This window comes from Martes martes (assembly GCF_963455335.1).
Source record: "Martes martes genome assembly, chromosome: 15".
NCBI classification, from domain to species: Eukaryota; Metazoa; Chordata; class Mammalia; order Carnivora; family Mustelidae; genus Martes; species Martes martes.
In genome coordinates, this window is record NC_137903.1 from 40,135,264 (window position 1) to 40,155,138 (window position 19,875).

General features: G+C 51.9%; 1 protein-coding gene across 1 annotated transcript in view; it reads right to left on the bottom strand.

Moving 5' to 3' along the window:
• ITPKB (inositol-trisphosphate 3-kinase B) overlaps positions 1–4,286 on the bottom strand; it is a gene marked incomplete at its 5' end in the record, with an annotated part of 85,431 nt that extends 81,145 nt beyond the window's left edge. The window contains one exon of the mRNA XM_080824444.1: positions 2,361–4,286. Coding sequence (XP_080680570.1) covers positions 2,361–4,286 — 1,926 coding nt within the window. The remainder of the gene's footprint in view (positions 1–2,360) is intronic.
• Positions 4,287–19,875: the final 15,589 nt, after the last annotated feature.

Consider the following 19,875-nt stretch of genomic DNA (forward strand, 5'->3'; position numbering starts at 1 on the left):
AAGGCCGAGTCGATCGAGATGTCAGGCCTTCTGTAGACCAAATATCATTATCAGGTAATCAAGGGATTTTTGACCCAATGAGCAGAAGTTTTGGTGTCACAGATAAGGCTCCACCATAACAAGCTGTACAAGAAAAAGAAAACTTGGCTTATCGTGCAAGCACTCAACCAACAGCTGAAAAGTCCCTAGGATCCCATAATTTCCAGTTGGTTACCCACCCTTCCCCCACGCGTGCCCCCCTTGGCCTCACGTGACTCAGAGTGAAGCTGCCCGGGATTTTTCCCTGGCTCGACTCTGAGGGTGTCTGACAACCTATGTAAAGAGGGGAGGGAGGGTAGACAACAGGCAGGCCTCATTTCTTTGTTATTTTTATTTTTAAACAAGGAGCTTGAACCCAGGACCCTGAGATCAGGACCTGAGCTGAGATCCAGAGCCAGAGGTTTCACCGGCTGAGTCCCCGGGGTGCCCGGCAGCCCTCATTTCTACCCGCGGACCTGCTGGCTCACAGAACATCGCTCAGCCATCTGGCCTCTCAGTTGGCATCCTTCCAGCAAATGAAAAAAGAAAAAAAAAATAGCACCTGTCCTTATTGATCTCCCCTTTAACTGACTTCCAGACAACAGCCCTTTTCAAAGGTTGGGACACAGAAGCTGCTTTGAGAGACAGCCAATAGGAGCTGCTAATCCGCCCCTAGGAAGGCCAAATGGAAAGCTGGAGAACGAGTTAAAGCCATTTGGCCGTGCCAGCGACGCGCCAGGGATTTAAAAGCAAATAGGAAGAGTAGAACCGGGGACTGTCCTCTCCAGCAGGCCTGTAATTGTGGGCACGAAGGCAGAGAGACGTGAGCCACACCCGCATCCAGAAGCGTGTCCATCCTATCCCAGGTGCACCGCTCCTCCCCTGAAGCTGGTATGCCTATGCCCACAGCCCTATCCCGTCACAAAACACCGGACTGATCGGGGCCAGATTTTGCATACACATTTGCCTCCCCTTCATCGGCAGAAAACAGAGTCTCATGAACAGGAATGCTCAGTGTTCAAAAATTCAGACTGTGATTACTAAAGTGGGAGACCGAGAGGGACGGGCTTTGAGGTCCAAAATACCTCCGAGAAGGATGCCAAGTAGAAACGTAAAGTTCTGAGCAACTGCGGTTGGAGTTATTGCGGTACGACGAGTAGTATTTGATACTCAAGATGAAGTCAGAAGGCTACCTGCTGCAATGAAATGCAGACTTTCCCCCAGCGTAGCACCAGAACCCCTCCCCTTGCACACTGAACTAGGAAATTCCCCGTACTCTGGAAAAGTAAGAGAAAGTCCAGACCTTTTCACAAGTGTTAGCTTCAACTCTTAACGTCTTCCGTAAGACACTCTGATTCTCCTAAGAGTGAAAACAGCTTGGGACTGAGATTAACTATGTAACAGAAATAAACTCCCACCTCCTGCCAGGGCCAGAGGAAGATGTCAGTATGATCAATCAAAACAAATGTGGCTCAGGTGGCTGGGCTCGGGGTCCTGGGATGAAGCCCCACGTGCTGTTCCCTGCTCAGTGGGGAGTCTGCTTCGCCCTCTCCCTCTGCTCCTACCCTCCCCCCTGTCGTGTGCACGCTCTCTCTCTCTCAAATAAATAAATAAAAAGTCTTAAAACAAACGCACTTGAAAACATACCTGAAATGTACCTACACCAGCCAGCAAGCATATGCATCGGGAACTCTAGCTTGGGCAATATAACCAAATATAATGCTCTATTATTTTTGAAAATTGCATAGCTCAAAGCATGGTGTTCTTTTAATTCATACCATCAAACTGTATCTAAGTTACACAGATCCCACAAATATCGTGCTGTCCTCTTCACCCAGGACACCCAGCCCCAGCACAGCCCCGGGATTCGGGGCCTGTCATAGAATCCCATGGCTTGTTTTCTTGGCCCATGAGTAGAAGCCGAGGTAATTCCATGACCTTGTCAGTCTTCTTCTGCCCCAAGGTATCAAAGAATTGTGTTTCACCTGATCAGACAAAAGCTATACTCAGCAGCTCTGTTCATTAACTTCGGGGACTTGGGGAATTTCTGTAACATTCATGAACTTTGTCTCCCTGAGAAAGGAGTGGTGACCTGCCAGAAACGTACCTTAAATATTGTTTTTTAAGATGTACATAGAAGTAGCAAGTGAAGTGACTGACTCACTGTCCGAGCTACCGAATACACGGCCAGTGCTGGCCACCTCCCCAGCAAACACACGGGGAGAGGATGGTGAAGTTATGACCGGCCCAGGGCCCTGATCGGAGTCTCCGTGACTCAGGAGAAAGTAACAACAACGGGGGCATGCAAACGAGTTGACGGAAAATCTCAGAACGAAACTTACCACTCTGGGCTTCTGCTGGTCCAAGGTATGCAGGAAGGCGGAGTTGGGGTCCAAGCAGCGCTCAGGGTCACTGGAGATGTCCTCCTCTGAGTCTTCATAGGAGGAGGAGAAGCCGGTGGAGGAGGCAGATGAAGAGGACAGTTTCCTCAGGGGCAGGCTACCCCGAGGGCTCCCCTGGGCCTCCTCCAAGGTCCCGTCCTCCTGGGCACCCATGTCTGTGATGATGACTGCTGGTATACTGCTGGGGCTGCAGGCCTCTCTCGGGGAAGTCTTATCCTTCTGATCTGGGGAGAGCAGCTCCAGGCTGGGGTGGGCAGCTCCGTCCTGCTGGGGGCTTCCCCAAGTGCCCTCCGACTGCACCCCTCTGCCACACGTCCAGGCCAGCTGGGCTGCCTCCATGGGGCCCAGCCAAGCCCCAGAGCTCCCAGGCTGCACCCCCAGCCTGTCCCCAGGAAGGCACGGTGGTTCTTTCAGCTCTTTCTCGGCTTCCCAGGAAGGCAAAGTCTCCAGCATTCCCCCAGAGGGAATTCCTGCCTTTACCTCCTGTGTCCCTGGCTGTGCTAAGCAACTACCCCCAAGCAAGCCTCTCGTTGTCAGAGACCCTTCATCCACTCCTCTGGAGCTTGGCGGAGGCTCCCCGACCATGGGGGCCCCACCCTCGGTCACCTCTGGCTTTACGGAGCCCAGGTTTGGAGGTGGCCTGACCCGGTTGGGGGCCGCAGAAAGCTCCGAGCTTTGCGGATTCACAGTCCTGTCCTCTGGCCTTCTGGCTTCAGGCACCCCAGGGGCCCCCAGGGCACCAGGCAGATCTCCTTTCCCCACCTTCCCAGGGGGCTCCCCGTTTTGGGGCCCTTCCCTCTCTGGGGTTGGGCTTGTCTCACTGCCCAGAGGCTGCCCCTGTCTCTGCACCAGAGACTCCCTGGGGTGCACACCACCGAGTTCTCGGGTCCCCTTAGGCCGCTCAGTGAGGTCAGGGTCGTGTGGATGGTGTGGCCCACTGGATGTGGCTCTCGCTGTCCCCTCTGTGGCCATCCCTAAGTTCACGTGGATCAGCCCCAGTGGGGAAGCTTGGCAGCTGCGCGTTTGGGAAGGCAGAGAGACCGTCTTGTCGATTTCCACAGCTCTGGGCGAGCAGTGGGGTCTGGCAGGGGTCCACTTCTCCATTCTTGCAGAAGCCGCTGCACCCTGAGCCCCTGGTCCTGATGGGGCGGCGGGGCCAGGGAAAGGTGCCACCCCCTCGTCGCCCTCTGAGAGGCACAGGCCCAGCGCCCTTCCTCTCCGGCGGGAGGAGCCGGCCTCTGCAGTCTCTGGACATTGCCCCCCCCACGACTTTGTCCTCCGTTCCTCACTCTGAGCCAGGACCCTCCCTGGGGGCTGACTGCTGCTGCGGAGGGGGCAGGGAGAGGGAGAACGAGCCCTGCCCAGGCGCGGGCTGCGGGGCACTTGGACGGCGGAGCTCTGCGCCTGGATGTGCGCCTCGAACATATCCACTTTCTGGTTCACCTGCACATTCTGCAACTCGCGCTGCAGGATTCGAAGTTTCCTCTGGGTCTCCTCCGGCCCCGGAGGGGAGAGGGATCCTGCGGTCACCACCTGCTGCCCGTCCCCTCGAGCGCGGCCCGCCCAACTCTGGCTGCCCACGCTCCTGCCGCCGCCGCCGCCGCCGCCGCCGCTGCCGCCGCTCAGCCTGCGCCGGCCGCCCCGCCAGCCCCCGGGGCTCCCGGGCTCCTCCGGCGACAACGATTCGGCGGGGGGGAAGAGAAAAGAGGCGCCTCTCCCGGGGCTGAAAACGCTGCCGGGGCTCAGCGCGGCCCTCCCCGGCGGCGGGGGCGTCTCGCTGCTGCTGGGCCGGGGGCCGCCGCTCTTCACCTGCTCGGCGCTATTCATGATCACCAGGCTGTTGAGGGCATAGCAGTACACAGCCATAGTACTGGGTCCGCCGCGCTGCCCGCCGCCGCGGCTCCCGAGCGGGCGCCGCCGCCGGCGCCTCCTCCTCGCGCGGCTCCCGGCTCAGCCCCGGAGGCCCGGCGGCCGCGGCTGGGCGCGCCGAGGCCGTGGCATGGCCTGGGCTGCGGGCGGGGGGGCAACACCGAGGGCTCAGCCCCGGCCCAAAGCTCCATACACGACAGCGCCGCTGTGGAGACACAAGAAGGAGAGTCAGGACCCCGGAGGGCGCGGGAGGGGGACGGTCGAAGGGGGGTGCCGGGGGGGAGGTGGCGGGACTAGGGGCGGGGCGGCCCGCTCGCGGACGCCGGGTCTGTCGGGAGTCCGGGGCCACTGGACCTCTCAGGACCGGAGTACGCTGCTCCGCGCGGACACCAGCGCAGCGGCGGGTGTGCGTTTCCCGAGTGCGCTCCCACCCCTCACCCCCAGGGTGTGATGCACTTGGAGGTCCCTGCGGAATCCAAAATCTAAGATTCCTCCGTAAAGCCACGCGGCGGGCGGGGGCCCACGTACGGCTACTTGGTTCCTAAGTGTGCTGCGTGCGGGCGCGGCTGACTCGGATCTCCCCGAGGGTGCGGACACCGCATCCACCGTCTGCGAGTCTCCTCCCGCCCAGCAAACCCTGCTCTAAGCGGGAGGAAGGGCAGCCCGCCCCTGAGCCGCAGCATCTGCCGCTCCACCCTCTCTGGCCTCTGGGACCCAGGCGGGGGAAACCTGAGCGGGACCTGCCTCCCCAGCCGCTACCTGCGCCGGGCTGCGGAAGGACGCCTGCGCGCCGGCGGTTTACCTGCCTGATCCCGAGCTCGGGGTGGGTCCCTCGGCCTACCAAGGCCTGGGCGCGCGGCGGGGCCGCAGCCGAGGGATTTTTCAGCACTGGCCTTGTCGCCTGTCCCCAAACAAGTGTGTTTTGTGAGTGTGGGCGCGCCTGCGCGCGCCCGGAGCCGAGGCGCTGCACGTCCCCTGTACCGGAACCAGTACTCGTCGCCCCTGTCGTCGCCCCCCGCGGAGGCGTGTGTGTGTGTGTGTGTGTGTGTGTGTGTGTGAGCGCGTACAGGAGCCAAGCCTCCGCACCCCCTGTGCCCCAAGACGCGGCTGCCTCTGAGGCTCCGGGACCCGCGCCCGCTCGGAGGCACCCGGGGGCCCGCGCGCCTGCAGCCCGGCTAGGCACCCCGCCCCGGCCCGCGCTCCAAACGCCGGGCGCCGCGGCCGAGGGCCGGGCTCGTCCGCATCCTGGGCAGCCTCGCCCGGCGCTAGCCCAGCGGCTTTGCTGCCCGAGCCGGGGACGCCCGGTGCTCGCGCAGAAGGCGGCCGGGCCGGCGGCCCGGAAGGCGAGCGGGTGGGACGCCCCGAACCCGTCCCTCTTCCCCTCCCCATGCCTCGGCTCCCGCCGTCCTCCCGGCTCACACTCCGTCCGCGTCCCCGCTTCCCACCTCTGCGTCTTTCCAGAACCCGGAACGCCCAGGTTGGCTCCGCGGCAGGGGAGGGGAGGGAGGGCTCGGAGGCGAGAGCCGTAAAAAAGCCGCCAAACTTACCTGCAATTTCTCAGCTGCCCGGACCCGAGCAGACTATATGGCCCAGGCACGCAGACCTCGTAGGAACAAGATGGCTTGAAAAGTGAAAAAGCTCAGGATCGACCTCCCCAGCGAGCTCTGGAAGACAAAAAAGGGGAGCGCGAACGCTGGGGGAGAGCTCCCGGGCTGGGGCCGGCGATCGCGCGGAGGCTCCGCCGGCCGGCCCAGCACGCCCTTCTGGGCCGTGCAGACACTACCCCTGTCAGTGTCTGCTCTGGCTACTTCAGTGTTTGTTCAATGTGCGATTAAAAAAAAAAAAAAAAATGGGGGGTGGGGTGGGGTGGGGAGGAGGGAGGCGGGAGGAGGGAGAAAGGCGGGGGCTTGGGGGAGGAAAGCAGGAAGGAAGTTGTGAGCCCGTCTGGGGTTGAACTCAGCGGAACAAGTTTTTCTTTTCTTTCTTTCTTTTTTTTTTTTCTATTGCTTGGCAAGACCGAGAAAGGGAAACACTTAAAAAAAAAAAAAAGTTTCCATTGTTAGCTAACAACAACAAAAAAAAGCCTTTTGACTTCTGCGGGTTAAAAGATATACGATCCATTTTCCACCCTTTCCCCGAGCCTTGCTGATGTCTTGCTTATTTTTGAAAAATGTTTTTAATAAAGTTTTGAGTGTGCATTTAGACAAAGCAAATCGTGGGGACCTTTTTAGCATCGAAGACTAGCTCAAATCCTATATCAATGTGATGTGTGTTCTCCTACACAAATATGCAAATTCAAAGAAGGTAGTTTGTGGGCGCCCCCTCCCAACTCTGTAGATTTTAAATATGCATCACATAGTATTTTGGAAGATTGTTGGGCTGTGAGCTGTTGATGGTTTTGCAGAGCAATTACTAGTCGTATAAACATGCCTGGACTTTGCACGCTTCTCTGTTACTAAAGGTGCACAGCAAATGGGACGCTGACATAGTTTTGCATGTAACGCTCAGTTATTTTAAGAAAAAGGATAGTCCCGAAGCTAAGAAAGCCTGAGACGCTTTGCTCAGTCTCTTCTAGCTGGATCATTTTTGAGAGCCATCAGCAAAAAAAAAAGGGGGGGAGGGGGTGGGGATAGGTGCATCAGTCAGTACTCCCAGGCGGGGAAGCCCACCCCATTTGAGCTCTGTTGCCACTGGTGTGTTTTTCATAATTCCCTAAATCCTAAACCGCAGCATTTAGTACAAAGAGGGAAAACACAGCTGCCAGGCTCAGGAGATTTAAAAATCTAGAACCTGAATTGGTCCTTATATTTCTATTAGCTAAAATTTAGATGGAAACTTTGACTTTGTTTGTAGCAAATGCCTCTCTTGCCTGTTTATGGAACAATACCGTTCCAGTGAGCAAAACAGCCTGCTGCTCAATCAGGGCAAGACTCCTGTCAAATCTGAAACCAAGGGATCTTTTAGCTAAGAGCTTCTGGGAATCAGACGCTTCGAGTCCTTTCTAATTTTTTTCCAAATATGTACGCCATGAAAGTATGGAGCCTTGTTACTCTCCCACCCACAGCTGGGCTAAATAAAAGGAACCTAGACTGTATTCAGGTGTTGACTTGGGATCTGGGCAGTTGCTAAGGCAGAGGTGCCAGGCCAAACCTTGACCCTAATTTGGTTCCTTAGTGGCTAGTTCCCAGAGGAGCTGCTAGTTCCCAGGAGACCCATTCTATGGACTTGGTTCCTGACTGTTCTACAAGAAGCAAACACCATGTCTGGCGTCATGGTGGAAGCGACTGGAGGACCTAGCAGTGCGCACTGTGAACATGGGAATTTAGCTTCCCAGTCCCTGGGTAATCTCACTGTCACCTCATGGCTAGATATCATCAGTCTTTCCCAGAACTGAGAAATTCGGGCTTCCAGGACCTACAATTAGCCTGAAGAATTTTTGCTCGAAAGGGAGCCAACAGCTGGTCAGGGGTGGCACGCAGAAGGAATTCCTGCTTTGGGCTGGAGGTAGAGCCGGACAACAATTCTTCTGGCCCAAAATTCTAACTGTGTTACCAAGAGCGTGATGGACTAGGGAAAAGATGGGGCAAAACCCGTATCTGGAAGTCAGCACGGCTGGCTTGCTTCCCAAAGCAGAATCTGGTTGTCTTCCACGATTTTAAATGAATGTAGGGGAGAAAAACACCGTACAGCAAGTCTTAGAAGTCACGCACTGTTCACATTGTAATCTTCAGAACCATCCTATGAGCTAGATACTATGATTATCGCTATTTTACAGGTGAAGGAAGTAAGGCACAGTAATCTCCCCCGCCCAAATCCCATAGCTGGCAAGTTGCAAAGGCTTGGATTCAAACCTGTGCAGTCGGGATCTAGCATCCGTGCTTGTGACTAATTTCTCCATATTCTATACTAAATACCCACCATTGTAGGTATCGGTAGGGAAAGTTTGCCTAGCTGTCCGGGGTTTCCATCTTCCCACATTTGAAATGGAATTTTATTTATTTATTTATTTATTTATTTGCATCCTTATTTATTTGTTTGATCGATTGATTGATTTTACTAACATACAATGTATTATTTGTTTCAAGGGTACAGAAATGGAATTTTAGTATATGCGCTGCCGAAGTGAGCACCAGAAATGGAATTTTAAAAATCACAGCCATGAAACTAAGAACAGAAAGGCAATTTCATCAGTTTGACAAAGGGCATCTTTGCTAGCATCATACTTAGTGGTGAAAGCTAAGCATCATACTTAGTGGTGAAAGGCTGAACTGGCTTCATAGGACCAGGGGCAGGTAAGGGCGTCCGTGCTTGCCGCTCCTATTCAGTATGGTACTGGGAGCCCTCTGCAGAGCAGTTAGATGAGAAACAGAAATAAAAGGCTTCAGACTGGAAAGAAAGAAGCAAAACTCTAGGTACAGTTGATACGATTGTCTATGCAGAAAATCCTATGGCGTCTACAACAAAGCTTTAGGTGAGGTTAGCAAGTGTATTGGTTTGCTAGGGCTATGGTAACAAAGTACCAGGGCCCGAGTGGTGTAAACAAAGAAACGTACTAGTTCACAATCCTGGGGGCAAGAAGTCTGAATGAGGGTGGTGGCAGGTCTGGCTTCTTCGGAGGCCTCCCTCCTTGGCCATCCTCTCTGTGTGTGCATGTCCCACTCTCCCCTTCTGATGAGGCTGCCAGTCATATTGGATTAGGGCCCACCCAATTTTAACTAAATTACCTCTTTAAAGACCCTACCTCCAAATACAGAGACATTCTGAGGTACTAGGAATTAGAAGGTCAACACATAATTTTTTTAAAAATTTCATTTATTTACTTGACAGAGAGATAGAGAGCACAAGGAGGCAGAGCGGCAGGCAGAGGGAGAGGGAGAAGCAGGCTCTCCGCTGAGCAAGGAGCCTGACATGGGGCTCGATCCCAGGATCCTGGGATCATGACGAGAGCTGAAGGCAGTCGCTTAACCGACTGAGCCACCCAGGCATGCCGGGATGCATTAATTTCAACACATAAAATTTGAGGGCATATAATTCACCCCATAACAGCCAGGTTGCGGGATACAAGATCAATAAGTCAAAATCAATTGTAGGTCTATAGATTAGCTATGAATGATCAGAAATCAAAATTTAAAAGAATAATATTTACAATAGCGTCAGGAACTATGAAATACACAGGTGTCACCATGAGAGAGGGGTGTAAGACAGTAGAATGAAATCTACAGAACACCACTGATGAAACTCAAATGGAAAGATACCCCACATGCATCAACCAAAGACTCAGTATTGTTACAATGTCAGTTTTCCCCAAATTAGTCTGCAGAATCTGTACAATCCTGATCAGTATCATTCTAGAGGGTTTTTTTTAATTGTTGTAGAAACTGACAAGCTGATTTTAGGTTTCAGAGGGAAATACAAAGGATCTGGATTCACTGGAACAGCTTTGGGAAAAAACCAGAGTGAAAGGACTACCACTCTCACATTTCAGGAATTACTATAAAGCTGTAATTACCAAGACAGCATGGTATTGGTATAAAGTTAGACAAATAGATAAACGTGACAGAATACACAGTCCAGAAATAGATGGATATGTATAGGGAGGGTTGATTTTTGATACAGGTACACAAGAGTGGAGAAAGGAATCTTTTGACAAATAGTGCTGTAACAACCGGATATCTCTATGAGATTCAATCCATATCTTGTACCATCTACAAAAATTGACTCAAATTGACTCATAGGTCTAAGTGTGAAACCTAAAACCATAAAACTTTTATAAGGACATAAGAGAGAATCTTTGGGATCTTCTGTTGAACAAATATTTCTTGGATATGACATCAAAACCTGTTCCTTAAAAAAAAAAGCTGACAGATTGGACTACATTAAAATTAGATGTTCTTCTGAAACTAATGAAAAGACAAGCTACAGAGTGGGAGACAATATATGCAAAGTGTATATTTCAAGATTTGTTTATTTGAGAGAGAGAAAGAGAACGAAGAGGGAAAGAGATAGAGGGAGAGAGAATCCCTAAGCAGACTTCCGCTGAGAGTGGAGCCCAGCCAAGGGCTCCAACCCAGGACCCTGAGATTATGACCTGAGCTGAAATCGAGAGTCATCTGCGCAACTGACGGAGCCACCCACATGCCCTGCAGAGTGTGCACTTTGATTAAAGGTGTAGTATCTAGAATATATAAAGAACTCTTAAAACTCAATAATCAGAGAAGGTAAAAAATGGGCAGAAATTTGGGCTGACATGTCCTTTAAGGGTGTATGAAAGTGGCAAATATGTATTGAAAAGATACTCTGCATCAGTAGTCAGCAGGGAAATGTGATTTTTTTTTAATTTTATTTATTTATTTGACAGACAGAGATCACAAGTAGGCAGAGAGGCAGGCAGAGAGAGAGGGGGAAGCAGGCTCCCTGCCAAGCAGAGAGCCCGATGCGGGGCTCGATCCCAGGACCCCGAGATCATGACCTGAGCCGAAGGCAGAAGTTTTAACCCACTGAGCCACCCAGGCACCCCAGGGAAATGTGATTTAAACCACAACTAAATATCCTTACACACCTATTTGAAAAATGTATCTGGTGATGATGTAGAGGAAGTAAGTTCTCATATGCTGCTAATGGGAATATCAATGACATCACCACTTTGGAACACAGATGGACAGTTTCTTCAAAAGCTAAACGTACAAAGGGACCTGGGTGGCTCAGTCGGTTAAGCATCCAGCTCTTGATTTTAGCTCAGGTCATGATCTTGGGGTCGTGAGATCAAGCCCCACGTCTGGCTCTGAGCTCAGCGAGAGTCAGCTTCAGAGTCTCTCTCTCTCTCTTTCTCTGCCTCTTTTCCTTTCCCAACTTGCATGCATGCATGTGCGCTTTTTCTCTATCAAAATAAATAAAATCTTTAAAAAAATAATAAAAAGCTAAACAGATACTATTTCACTCCTATGTATTTACTCTAGAGAAATGAAAGCATATGTCCAGGGGCCCCTGGCTGGCTCAGTCAGTAGAGTGTGCAACTCCCCATCTTGGGGTTGTAAGTTGAAGCCCCACATTGGGTGTAGAAATAACTTAAAATTAAAGTCTTAAAAAAAAAAAAAGAAAGAAAGCATACAGCCATATAAAGGTTTGTACACAAGTATTCACAACAGCTTTATTTGGATTGGCCAAAAAGTGAGAAACAGCCCAAATGTCCATCAACACATGAATGGATGAACAGATTATGGTACCTCTATGCGGGAAATCCTACTTGTCAACAGAAAGAAACCAGCCATTGACAGACACACAGCATGGATGAGTCTCAACAGGGTCACGTGAGTAAAAGAAGCTAGATAAAATAGAGCACCCTCTGTACAATTCCATCTGTAGAAAATTCTAGAAAACACCGGCAAATCTATAGTGACAGAAAGCAGATTGGGAGATGAGGAAGGCATAGGGGCACAAAGAAACTTTGGGAGGTGATGCCAAGTTTACCATGTTGGTGGTGGGGGTGATTTCACAAGTGAAAACTATCAGATCCTACAGTGTTGAACGTGTGCACTTGATGGCATGTGAATTACAACTCGACCAGTATGGTTCTTAAAAAACATAGCTGTGGATAGGTACAGCCCTCCATTTGGCTGTTATGGGCCCCATTCTAGTGCCAAGCACAGTGTCAGGCACAAAATATTCTGTGTGGGTAAAATGTTAAATCCTTCATTCAGTGATGCTCTCATAAAATTTTATGGACTAACTCTGCGTTCCACTTCCCCATCATCTGTAACTCTGTAGAACTATCAGATGCACTGTGATGAAGATGATAATCTTCATCTCCCCACCTTTGTTCCCTTCCAGACAGTGAGCTCTTCAAGGAAAGGGCCCCAATCTATGTATCTCTCCAGTCTTAGGTTTTAGCCTCACACAGAGTCGATCTATACATATTTATCAAATCAAAACAATAAATGGATCAAGCAGTCAATCAAATCATTGTGCAAAAAAACCCCAAAAACCCAACAAAACGAACCAACCAAACAAACAAAACCAAGGAATCAGCACCACCAGGAAAGCAGCCCAAGGCCTGTCCACCATGGAGCTTGGCTGGTGGGAACAGGCAGGGGAAGGGTCTTGCCTTTACCGGTACTCCTTGCTTGAAATCTTAGTTCCAAAGTTCCCAAAAGGCCATTAGCCCAAGGCATGGCTGCGGCCGAGTTGTGTCCCTAAGAGAGGTCATCACATCTTCTCCCACCCACCACAGGCTGAACGTGACCAAGGCCACACACAAGGAAGGGTCCTCATATCGCCTTTCACCCCTGCCCAGCCCTCTGGGACCTTCTTCACTTTTCCCTCACCTTCCCCTTGATCTGGGTAAAGCAGCCAATAATTCAGCCATACCTTCATGTACTGGCCTGTTGAGTGTGAGCTTTGCATCAGTCCCGTGGGCTCCTAGGGATGGGGTGGTGAGGCCCCTCCCTCCCCCCGAGCCCATCGAGAGCTGGCTGTGCCCTCCTGGGTGTTGCTGCCAAGGAGGGGTGGGGAAGACAGCTCTGTTAGATCTGAGGTTCTTACAGGCTCCCCCATATACCACTGCTGTGTGTACTGCGGCAAGTACCAGAAACTCTGAGCCTTGGTTTGGAGCTCTGTACATGGCAAGGATTATAACACCCAATGCACAGTGTTCTTATGAGGATCCAAGAACAATGCAAGGGTAAGCGCTCCAGAAGATACACTTTCTTAAAAAGTAGTGCTGAACCCCTTAGCGTCTTGTACCAAGAAAGATCCAAGACTTAGTGGATCTAAGAATCTGCCCCACTCATGCAGGGATCCAATAAAACGTTGGTTCTACAATGAGCTTCCTCTGCACCCAGAGACCTCCCTTCCTATGCCAACACCGCTCTTATCCCTGTCACCAGGTGGGGGGCTCTGGGCTCTGGGGGCCCTCTGAGCATTTTCTCTCTGCTCTAGCTTCCAAAACTCTGAAGTCTGATGACATCCAGATGGCTATGCCCACACTCGTAAAACAACACAAGGGATGCCTGTTCGCGGCCCGCAGGCCCTTCCAAGTGGGTCCGTCTGCCCCGCTCCCTAGTTAGAAATGCTGGTATCAAAGGGTCGCTCTGGGCTTCATGCTCATTAGGCTCGGGTGCACAGGGGTCCCACCGACAGCAAACCACAGGCTGGCTGATGGCCAGGTGTGAAAACAGGGGGGCCCTCGTGGGAGTCCTTACTCCAAGAACCCAGCAGAAAGATCAAGAGTCGGCCTTGTAAACGGGAGCTGAGATGGAAGAACCAGGAATGAGCAAAGGGTGCCTGGCTGAGCACAGGCATGCGTAGAACAATCATGTCCCCACAAGAAAACCCACAGCACCTAGAGCAGCCATGAGCAGGGAGAGGCAGAGTGTCACCTGACTTGCAGGGGGCCTCCCAGATCCCATTCCCGGGAGGCTGGCAGGCTCTGTGTCTGTCCCAGATTATGTGAGCTGCAGATGAGGCATTTCTGCGAACAACCCTTCCCTTAGCCACTTAATGCCTTGCCTTACACATCAGTATTTTATTCACAAGTAAGTCCTTGGTGTTAAAAAAAATACTATGTTTAAAAAGATGACCTTATTATTTTAAAAAATATTTTGTTTATATATTTGACAGAGAGAGAGAGAGCATAAGCCGGGGGAGCAGTAGAAGGAGAAGGAGAAGCAGGGTCCCTACCTAGCAGAGATCCCGCTGCGGGACTTGATCCCAGGACCCTGGGATCATGACCTGAGCCGAAGGCAGAGGCCTTAACCCACTGAGCCACCCAGATGGCCTGAAAGATTTAATTTTAATTTTTTTTTTTTTTTTTAAGAGAGAGCACATGAGTGAGCACAGGTGGAGGGACAGGCACAGGGAGGAGAGAATCTCACGCAGACTCCATGCTGAGCACAGAGCCTGACACGGGGCTCGATCTCACGACCCTGAGATCATGACCTGATATCAAGAGTCGATGTTTAACTGACTGAGCCACCCAGGTGCCAGGAAGAAAGATTTTATTCTAACACCCACAGTCCTAGCTTGTGTCTTCCGGAGCACACACCATAGCACTGGGGTTTCCCCCATAATGCATATTCTTCCTTCATTCCTTCTTCTTACGTTTACTAAACACCCCCTCCTCATTACGTACTCTGTTGGAATCTGCCACTTTCTGTCTCCTTCCGTTGGAGGCAGGGAATAATAAAGTCTTACCCCAATTTGCATCGGCAGTGCCCGATGTAAAGAAGGCTGATATATATTTCTTTTTTTCTTCTTTTAAAGATTTTATTTACTCATCTGACAGAGAGAGAGAGCGCGCGTGCGCAAGCAGGGGGAGAGGCAGAGGGAGAAGGAGAAGCAGACGTCCCAGTGAGCAGAGATCCCGATGCGGAACTTGATCCCAGGATCCTGGGATCACGACCTTGGCTGAAGGCAGGAGCGTAACTGACTGAGCCCCCCAGGTGCCCCTGATAAGTATTTCTTGAATAATTGATGTCTGCAACTCAGGCAAGGGGAACAAGCAAAGTATTTTTTAAGTCTCCTAAATCCGGATGTTCAGACTGGGGCTGAGAAGGGGCAAACATGCTGACTGGAAACACTCCTGCAGTAGAACACAAGAGAACGAAAGGTGTCCTCCGTCCCCGTGTAGACACTGAAACAGTGCTCTCCTTTCAAACTGACTCCTCAACCACTCGGATAACAGATTTCTGCGCAGTTGGCCTGGCTCTGACCCAAGCCCGGAGACCCCAAAAGCCATGGATCAGCCACTATCTGAGCCAGTGGTTTTAATGTACATACATTTTTTTCATCTGGAATCAACCATGAACTGATAAGAGAGAGATTGAAAAGATGTTCTCCTGCTTTTTGTATCTAAATGTGAACATGGCCAAGCCCAACCCTCGTGTGGAAACGTGGTGTCAACAGCTCGGTTAAACTGAAATCGAGTCACTCGTGGTTGAGAGGTTGGCTGCATGGTTTTCGCTGCACACGTCCCTTCTCCAGGGATCCCCCACCCCACATGCCGGGCCGTCTGTGACTGAAGGCTGGCCTTCCTGTAAGCTTAAATGGGGACAGGGTCAAGAACAGTATCTACATCCTTCCCCTGCCTCCTTCTCTGGGTGACTGGATTTGGGTGACATTGGTGTCCCTCTCTCCACCTGGGACAAAAATAAGTGGTGAGAAAAAACATTTTTTTACAATTTCATTTTTAAGTCAACTGTACTCAACCTGGGGCTTGAACTCATGACCCCGCGTTCAGGAGTCACATGCTCCACCGACTGAGCTGACCCTATGGCCCCTTCCATGAAATTGAGAAGCCGTTTTTTTCTGTGGTTTGGATACCAAGGCTTGAGTCTGAGCGGTCACAGTCGGCAACCCCAGGAGAGCCGGAAGGCTCGACTTTGAGTCAAGCTCGTCACATCATTTAATGTTTTAGGGACAAGAAGGAAGCGCAGTTCACATGCTGGCTCTTTAAGAACAAAGTCTCAGGAGAGGTCACTCTGTGATGTTCTAGCACAGAGTAGGTGGTTCTCTCTAGCAGAAAGAGGAAGTCTCGGGTCCCGGCCTGTCCCTTGCCGTGAAGGGACAGTATCAGCAATGTGAGATCCTATCTCCGGTGATTGCTGACCTCCCTGCACTCACGCCTCGGGCATCTACAGAGCTGGTCCTATGTGCCCACTGCCCTCGGACTCACGAGAGCCTCCCTTCAGCCTTGGGTATTGTTAGTAATGCCCTGCGTTTGCTCATCAAGCCGCGTTTTCCAGGCAGAAAGAGCGGTGAAGAAAAGGACATGAAGAAGGACACAAGTGTATCAAGTTATACAGAGAGAACTCAGACTAGAAAGAGGGCTGAGCTTAACAGTGATTATAATTCAGTGTGACCCGTGGTGTGCCTGGCGTTCAAGGCCCCAAGAGAGCGCAGTGGCAGGCTGCCCTCGGCTCAGGGAGGAAGTGGGAGGGCTTCAGGAGAAGGGGCTATAGAGGATGGGTAGGAACTCACCAGGCAAAGAAGAGGGACCCTCTTCTGGGCAGGGTCACCTGGGGTGCAAGAGTTCTCACCCAGGGAGGAGCAGCTGGGAGGGTGGCGGGGGGGAGGGGCTGGAGCGCAGGGTGGGAGGGGTCAGCAGCAACTTCCAGAAGAGCCTGGCATAGCAGTTTGGCTGAACGTAGCAGGGACGTTCCTTGATCGCTGGGCGACATAGTTTGGATTTTAATTTAAAATGATAGGGAGTCACCAACAAGACTAAAGAGGAGAGTGACACAAGCGAATCAGAGTTTCAGAACGATCTCTCTGAGGCCGTGTGGGGGACGCGTTGGACGGGGAGAGTCAGAGACCTGTTCTCCAGGGCACCTGTGTTCCTGCTGGGCAGGCACCCCGAAGGCCCCAGGGACACCACGCCTGGCTCTCAGCGGCTGGCCGCTGATTGTCCATCACCGTAACAAGCCACCAGAATGCAGAGGCTTGAAACAACAGGGATCTGAGATCTGTCCTCAGCCTGGCCCCTTGCTTCATCAAAGCACTGGTCTGCTAAGACTGTCCCAGGAGTGATGGCCACCTGCTCTGCTCTGGTCTGGCTGAGAAACAAGACCCAGGTCCCACCCATGCCCGAGGAGAGGGGATCACACAGGGGGTGACCACCGGCAGGCTTAGCAGTGTCTGTCTCTATGGACTTAGATCTTACACTGTCTCAGAATCACCCAGGAAAAATCAGATAGGGGTCTTCTGGGGGGGAGGCATGAGATCAGAGTTTATCTGTGTCAATCCAGTGGTTACGGGGTTGCTTTCCCGAGCAGGGTTATCGCTATGGTCCTATGAGAGGCTGAAGAGCTCGACTTCTCCTCTTCATCTTTTTATTCTTATTACCTGTGAGGTCCTTGGGTTTCAAAGTCTGTGATGGACACAGGCTTGAACTCCCGCCCTGCCAGTTACAGCTGGGCCGTTTGGAAGTGTGGTAGCCCCTCTGAGCATCATCAGCAGCCTCACTGGCAAAGCCGGGGTACAGCTGCTCACCCCGTAGGCTCTCGAGGGCAGACAGAGAGGAATGTAGCCTGGGCCTTGCCCCGCGGAACTCCACCAGTAACTCAGGCCTCGTCGTAGCCGAGGCCCGTGGCGCAGACCAAGGCGGACTTCCAGGCCTTGTTCAGGGTCACGCACAATGTGAGCCCTGCTGTGGCGGGCTGGGACCGAGGCTCTAGCATCACACCCAACAGCAAGGCTGCTGCGGTGGGAAAGGTTGATGGAGCAGCTAAGGGTTTTGTGAGGCCACTGCTTCCCCAGAGGCTCCCCGTCCCAGCTGTCCCCGTGCGTCCCTGCGTGTGCCCCCCCTACCACGCTGTGGGGGCTGGGACTCGTTGCAGCCGAGCATCACAGGGCACAGCCTTGTGCTGGACAGGGCTCTTCACGGCCAGCCACAGAAACTTTGAGTTTTGCTCCCATGAGCCGAAGGCCAGGATAAAACGGTACAGGGTCTTGGCGATCTCATTAAACCATGAGCAGCACCTGTCCACCGGGTTCGGGCAGTGGGGCAGGAAAGAGGGAGGCTCCCAGGCCCAAAATGCCCTGAGGAACAGTCCAGCACCACATAACACACAATGGACATAGCTCGTCCTGCCGCACCCCAGAGCGGGACTCGGCCACCAAGGCCACCTGCCCTGTCACCGCCGAGGCTCTCCATGGCCCTGCCTCTGTGTCACGATCCCGTGCATGTGCCTGATAGGCTTCTTGTGTCGATGATACCTTGATAAAGTGTTTTTTTTTAAGGTGTTATTTATTTATTTGAGAGAGTGAGAGAGAGAGAGCACAAGCAGAGAGGGAGGGAGAGGGAGAAGCAGACTCCCCCACAGAGCAGGGAGCCTGACGTGGGACTTGATCCCAGGACCCTGAGATGACGACCTGAGCCAAAGGTAGATGCTTAATGACTGAGCCCCCCAGGTGCCCCTTTCCTCCCCTTTTTAACCGACAGCTGGCAAGAGATGCATTTTACTGAAGTAATAAATGCATGAACACGTTTCCTCAGAAATAAAATGAAGATGACAATGTGTCCTTCAGGACTCGTCATGATGGGTAGGTGAGATCACGCATCAAAGTTAGTCTATCCCCAAGTATTATAAGTGCGTAAATAAGAATGATTATTAGCTATAGAAAAATTGGTATTAATTCAGTAATAAGTACCCTTCCTGTGATTAGCGATTATAATTGTAATTTTCGTGACAATCAATTCTGAAGCCTCGGCTAGCTGACTGAATGATAAGGATTCATAAAACAGGGGTGTCTGGGTGGCTCAGTCAGTGAAGCAGCTGCCTTTGGCTCAGGTCATGATCTCGGGGTCTTGGGATGGAACCCAGCGTTGGGCTCCCTGCTCAGTGGGGAGCCTGTTTCTCCCTCTCCCTCTGTGCACTCTCGTTCTCTCTCAAATAAATAAATAAAATCATAAATTAAAAAAAATAAAAGACTTCATAAAACAGGAACACCTACCTGCCTCCTGGAGGAATGCTTCCTGGTTCAGATCTGCTCGGGCAATTCAGTAACAAAAGCCCCTTGGAGTCTAGGGCAACTCCGCTTGGCCCTAAAACCTCAGTGTCTCATTCCCGTGATGATGTCCTGCCCGGGAGGCCCAGGTCATGTGGCTTTGCACATCGCCCGCAGAGATGGGACTCGAACTCAGGATGAAGTCATCAACTCAACCCTGAAATAAGTCCAGGCTGTAGGACCGAGGGGGTGGGGCAGGGCTGGGGCTGGTAGGCTGGGAGATCCCGGGAAGCATCCCCAGCCCCAAGTCTGAGTCCCAAGCCAGGAGACAGCTGACTCCACTGGGGTCACCAGGTGTGCTGATGTCACTGTTTCCAGAGGGTAAAGTGTAAGCCTTCCTGGGATCTTCCCTCCCCCGACACTCAGCATTTCCTGCCTGCCTCTTGTCTGCCCCCTCTTCACTTCGCCAATTAGGGTATTAAAATGCCTAGTTCCTGCTGAGTTTTCAGAACCTCAAGTGACTCATACTATGCCCTTGAGTGAGTGAAAAAAGAATCGAACCATTCCTGTTGCTAAAGGCAGCAGTTTCACATTTTTGAGATGATCTGAATCTGCATTTTCTTTCTTTACTTTGCAAACACTTGTGGGGGTGAATAGTGGGGTAATAGAGAAGAAGGTGGGCCTGGAGGAAGTCAAACGGGGCACGAATGGGGCACACATCTGCATAGTCATTTTTTCTGTCTGGAAACATTTTCTGGGAGCTGGAGCTTCGTGGAATCTGATTTCTTTACCTCTGGTCCCTCCCTCATTTTAATGCAGGTAAGTGGTTCACTCCCCTGCCCCACTCTCTTATCTAACCCCCGTGTGTCCACCTTCACCCTAGATGATGACACCCCAGATTCTGTCCAGCACTGTTCTTTCCTGAACGTCAGTCCTGTGGCCAAGGTCATCCAGTGATAACAGACCCGGCAAGTTCAAGGTGAACCCAGCATCTTCTGCTCCTTCTTTCAATTAAGAAACTAATGCCACCACTTGCTCATCCAAGCTAGAAACCCTAGGGTCTTCAGTTTACCTTGAGGAGTGGTTTGCGCTTCTTATTCACTCCCCCTCCCCCACCCAGGATACACGTTCAGTTCCGTGCCCC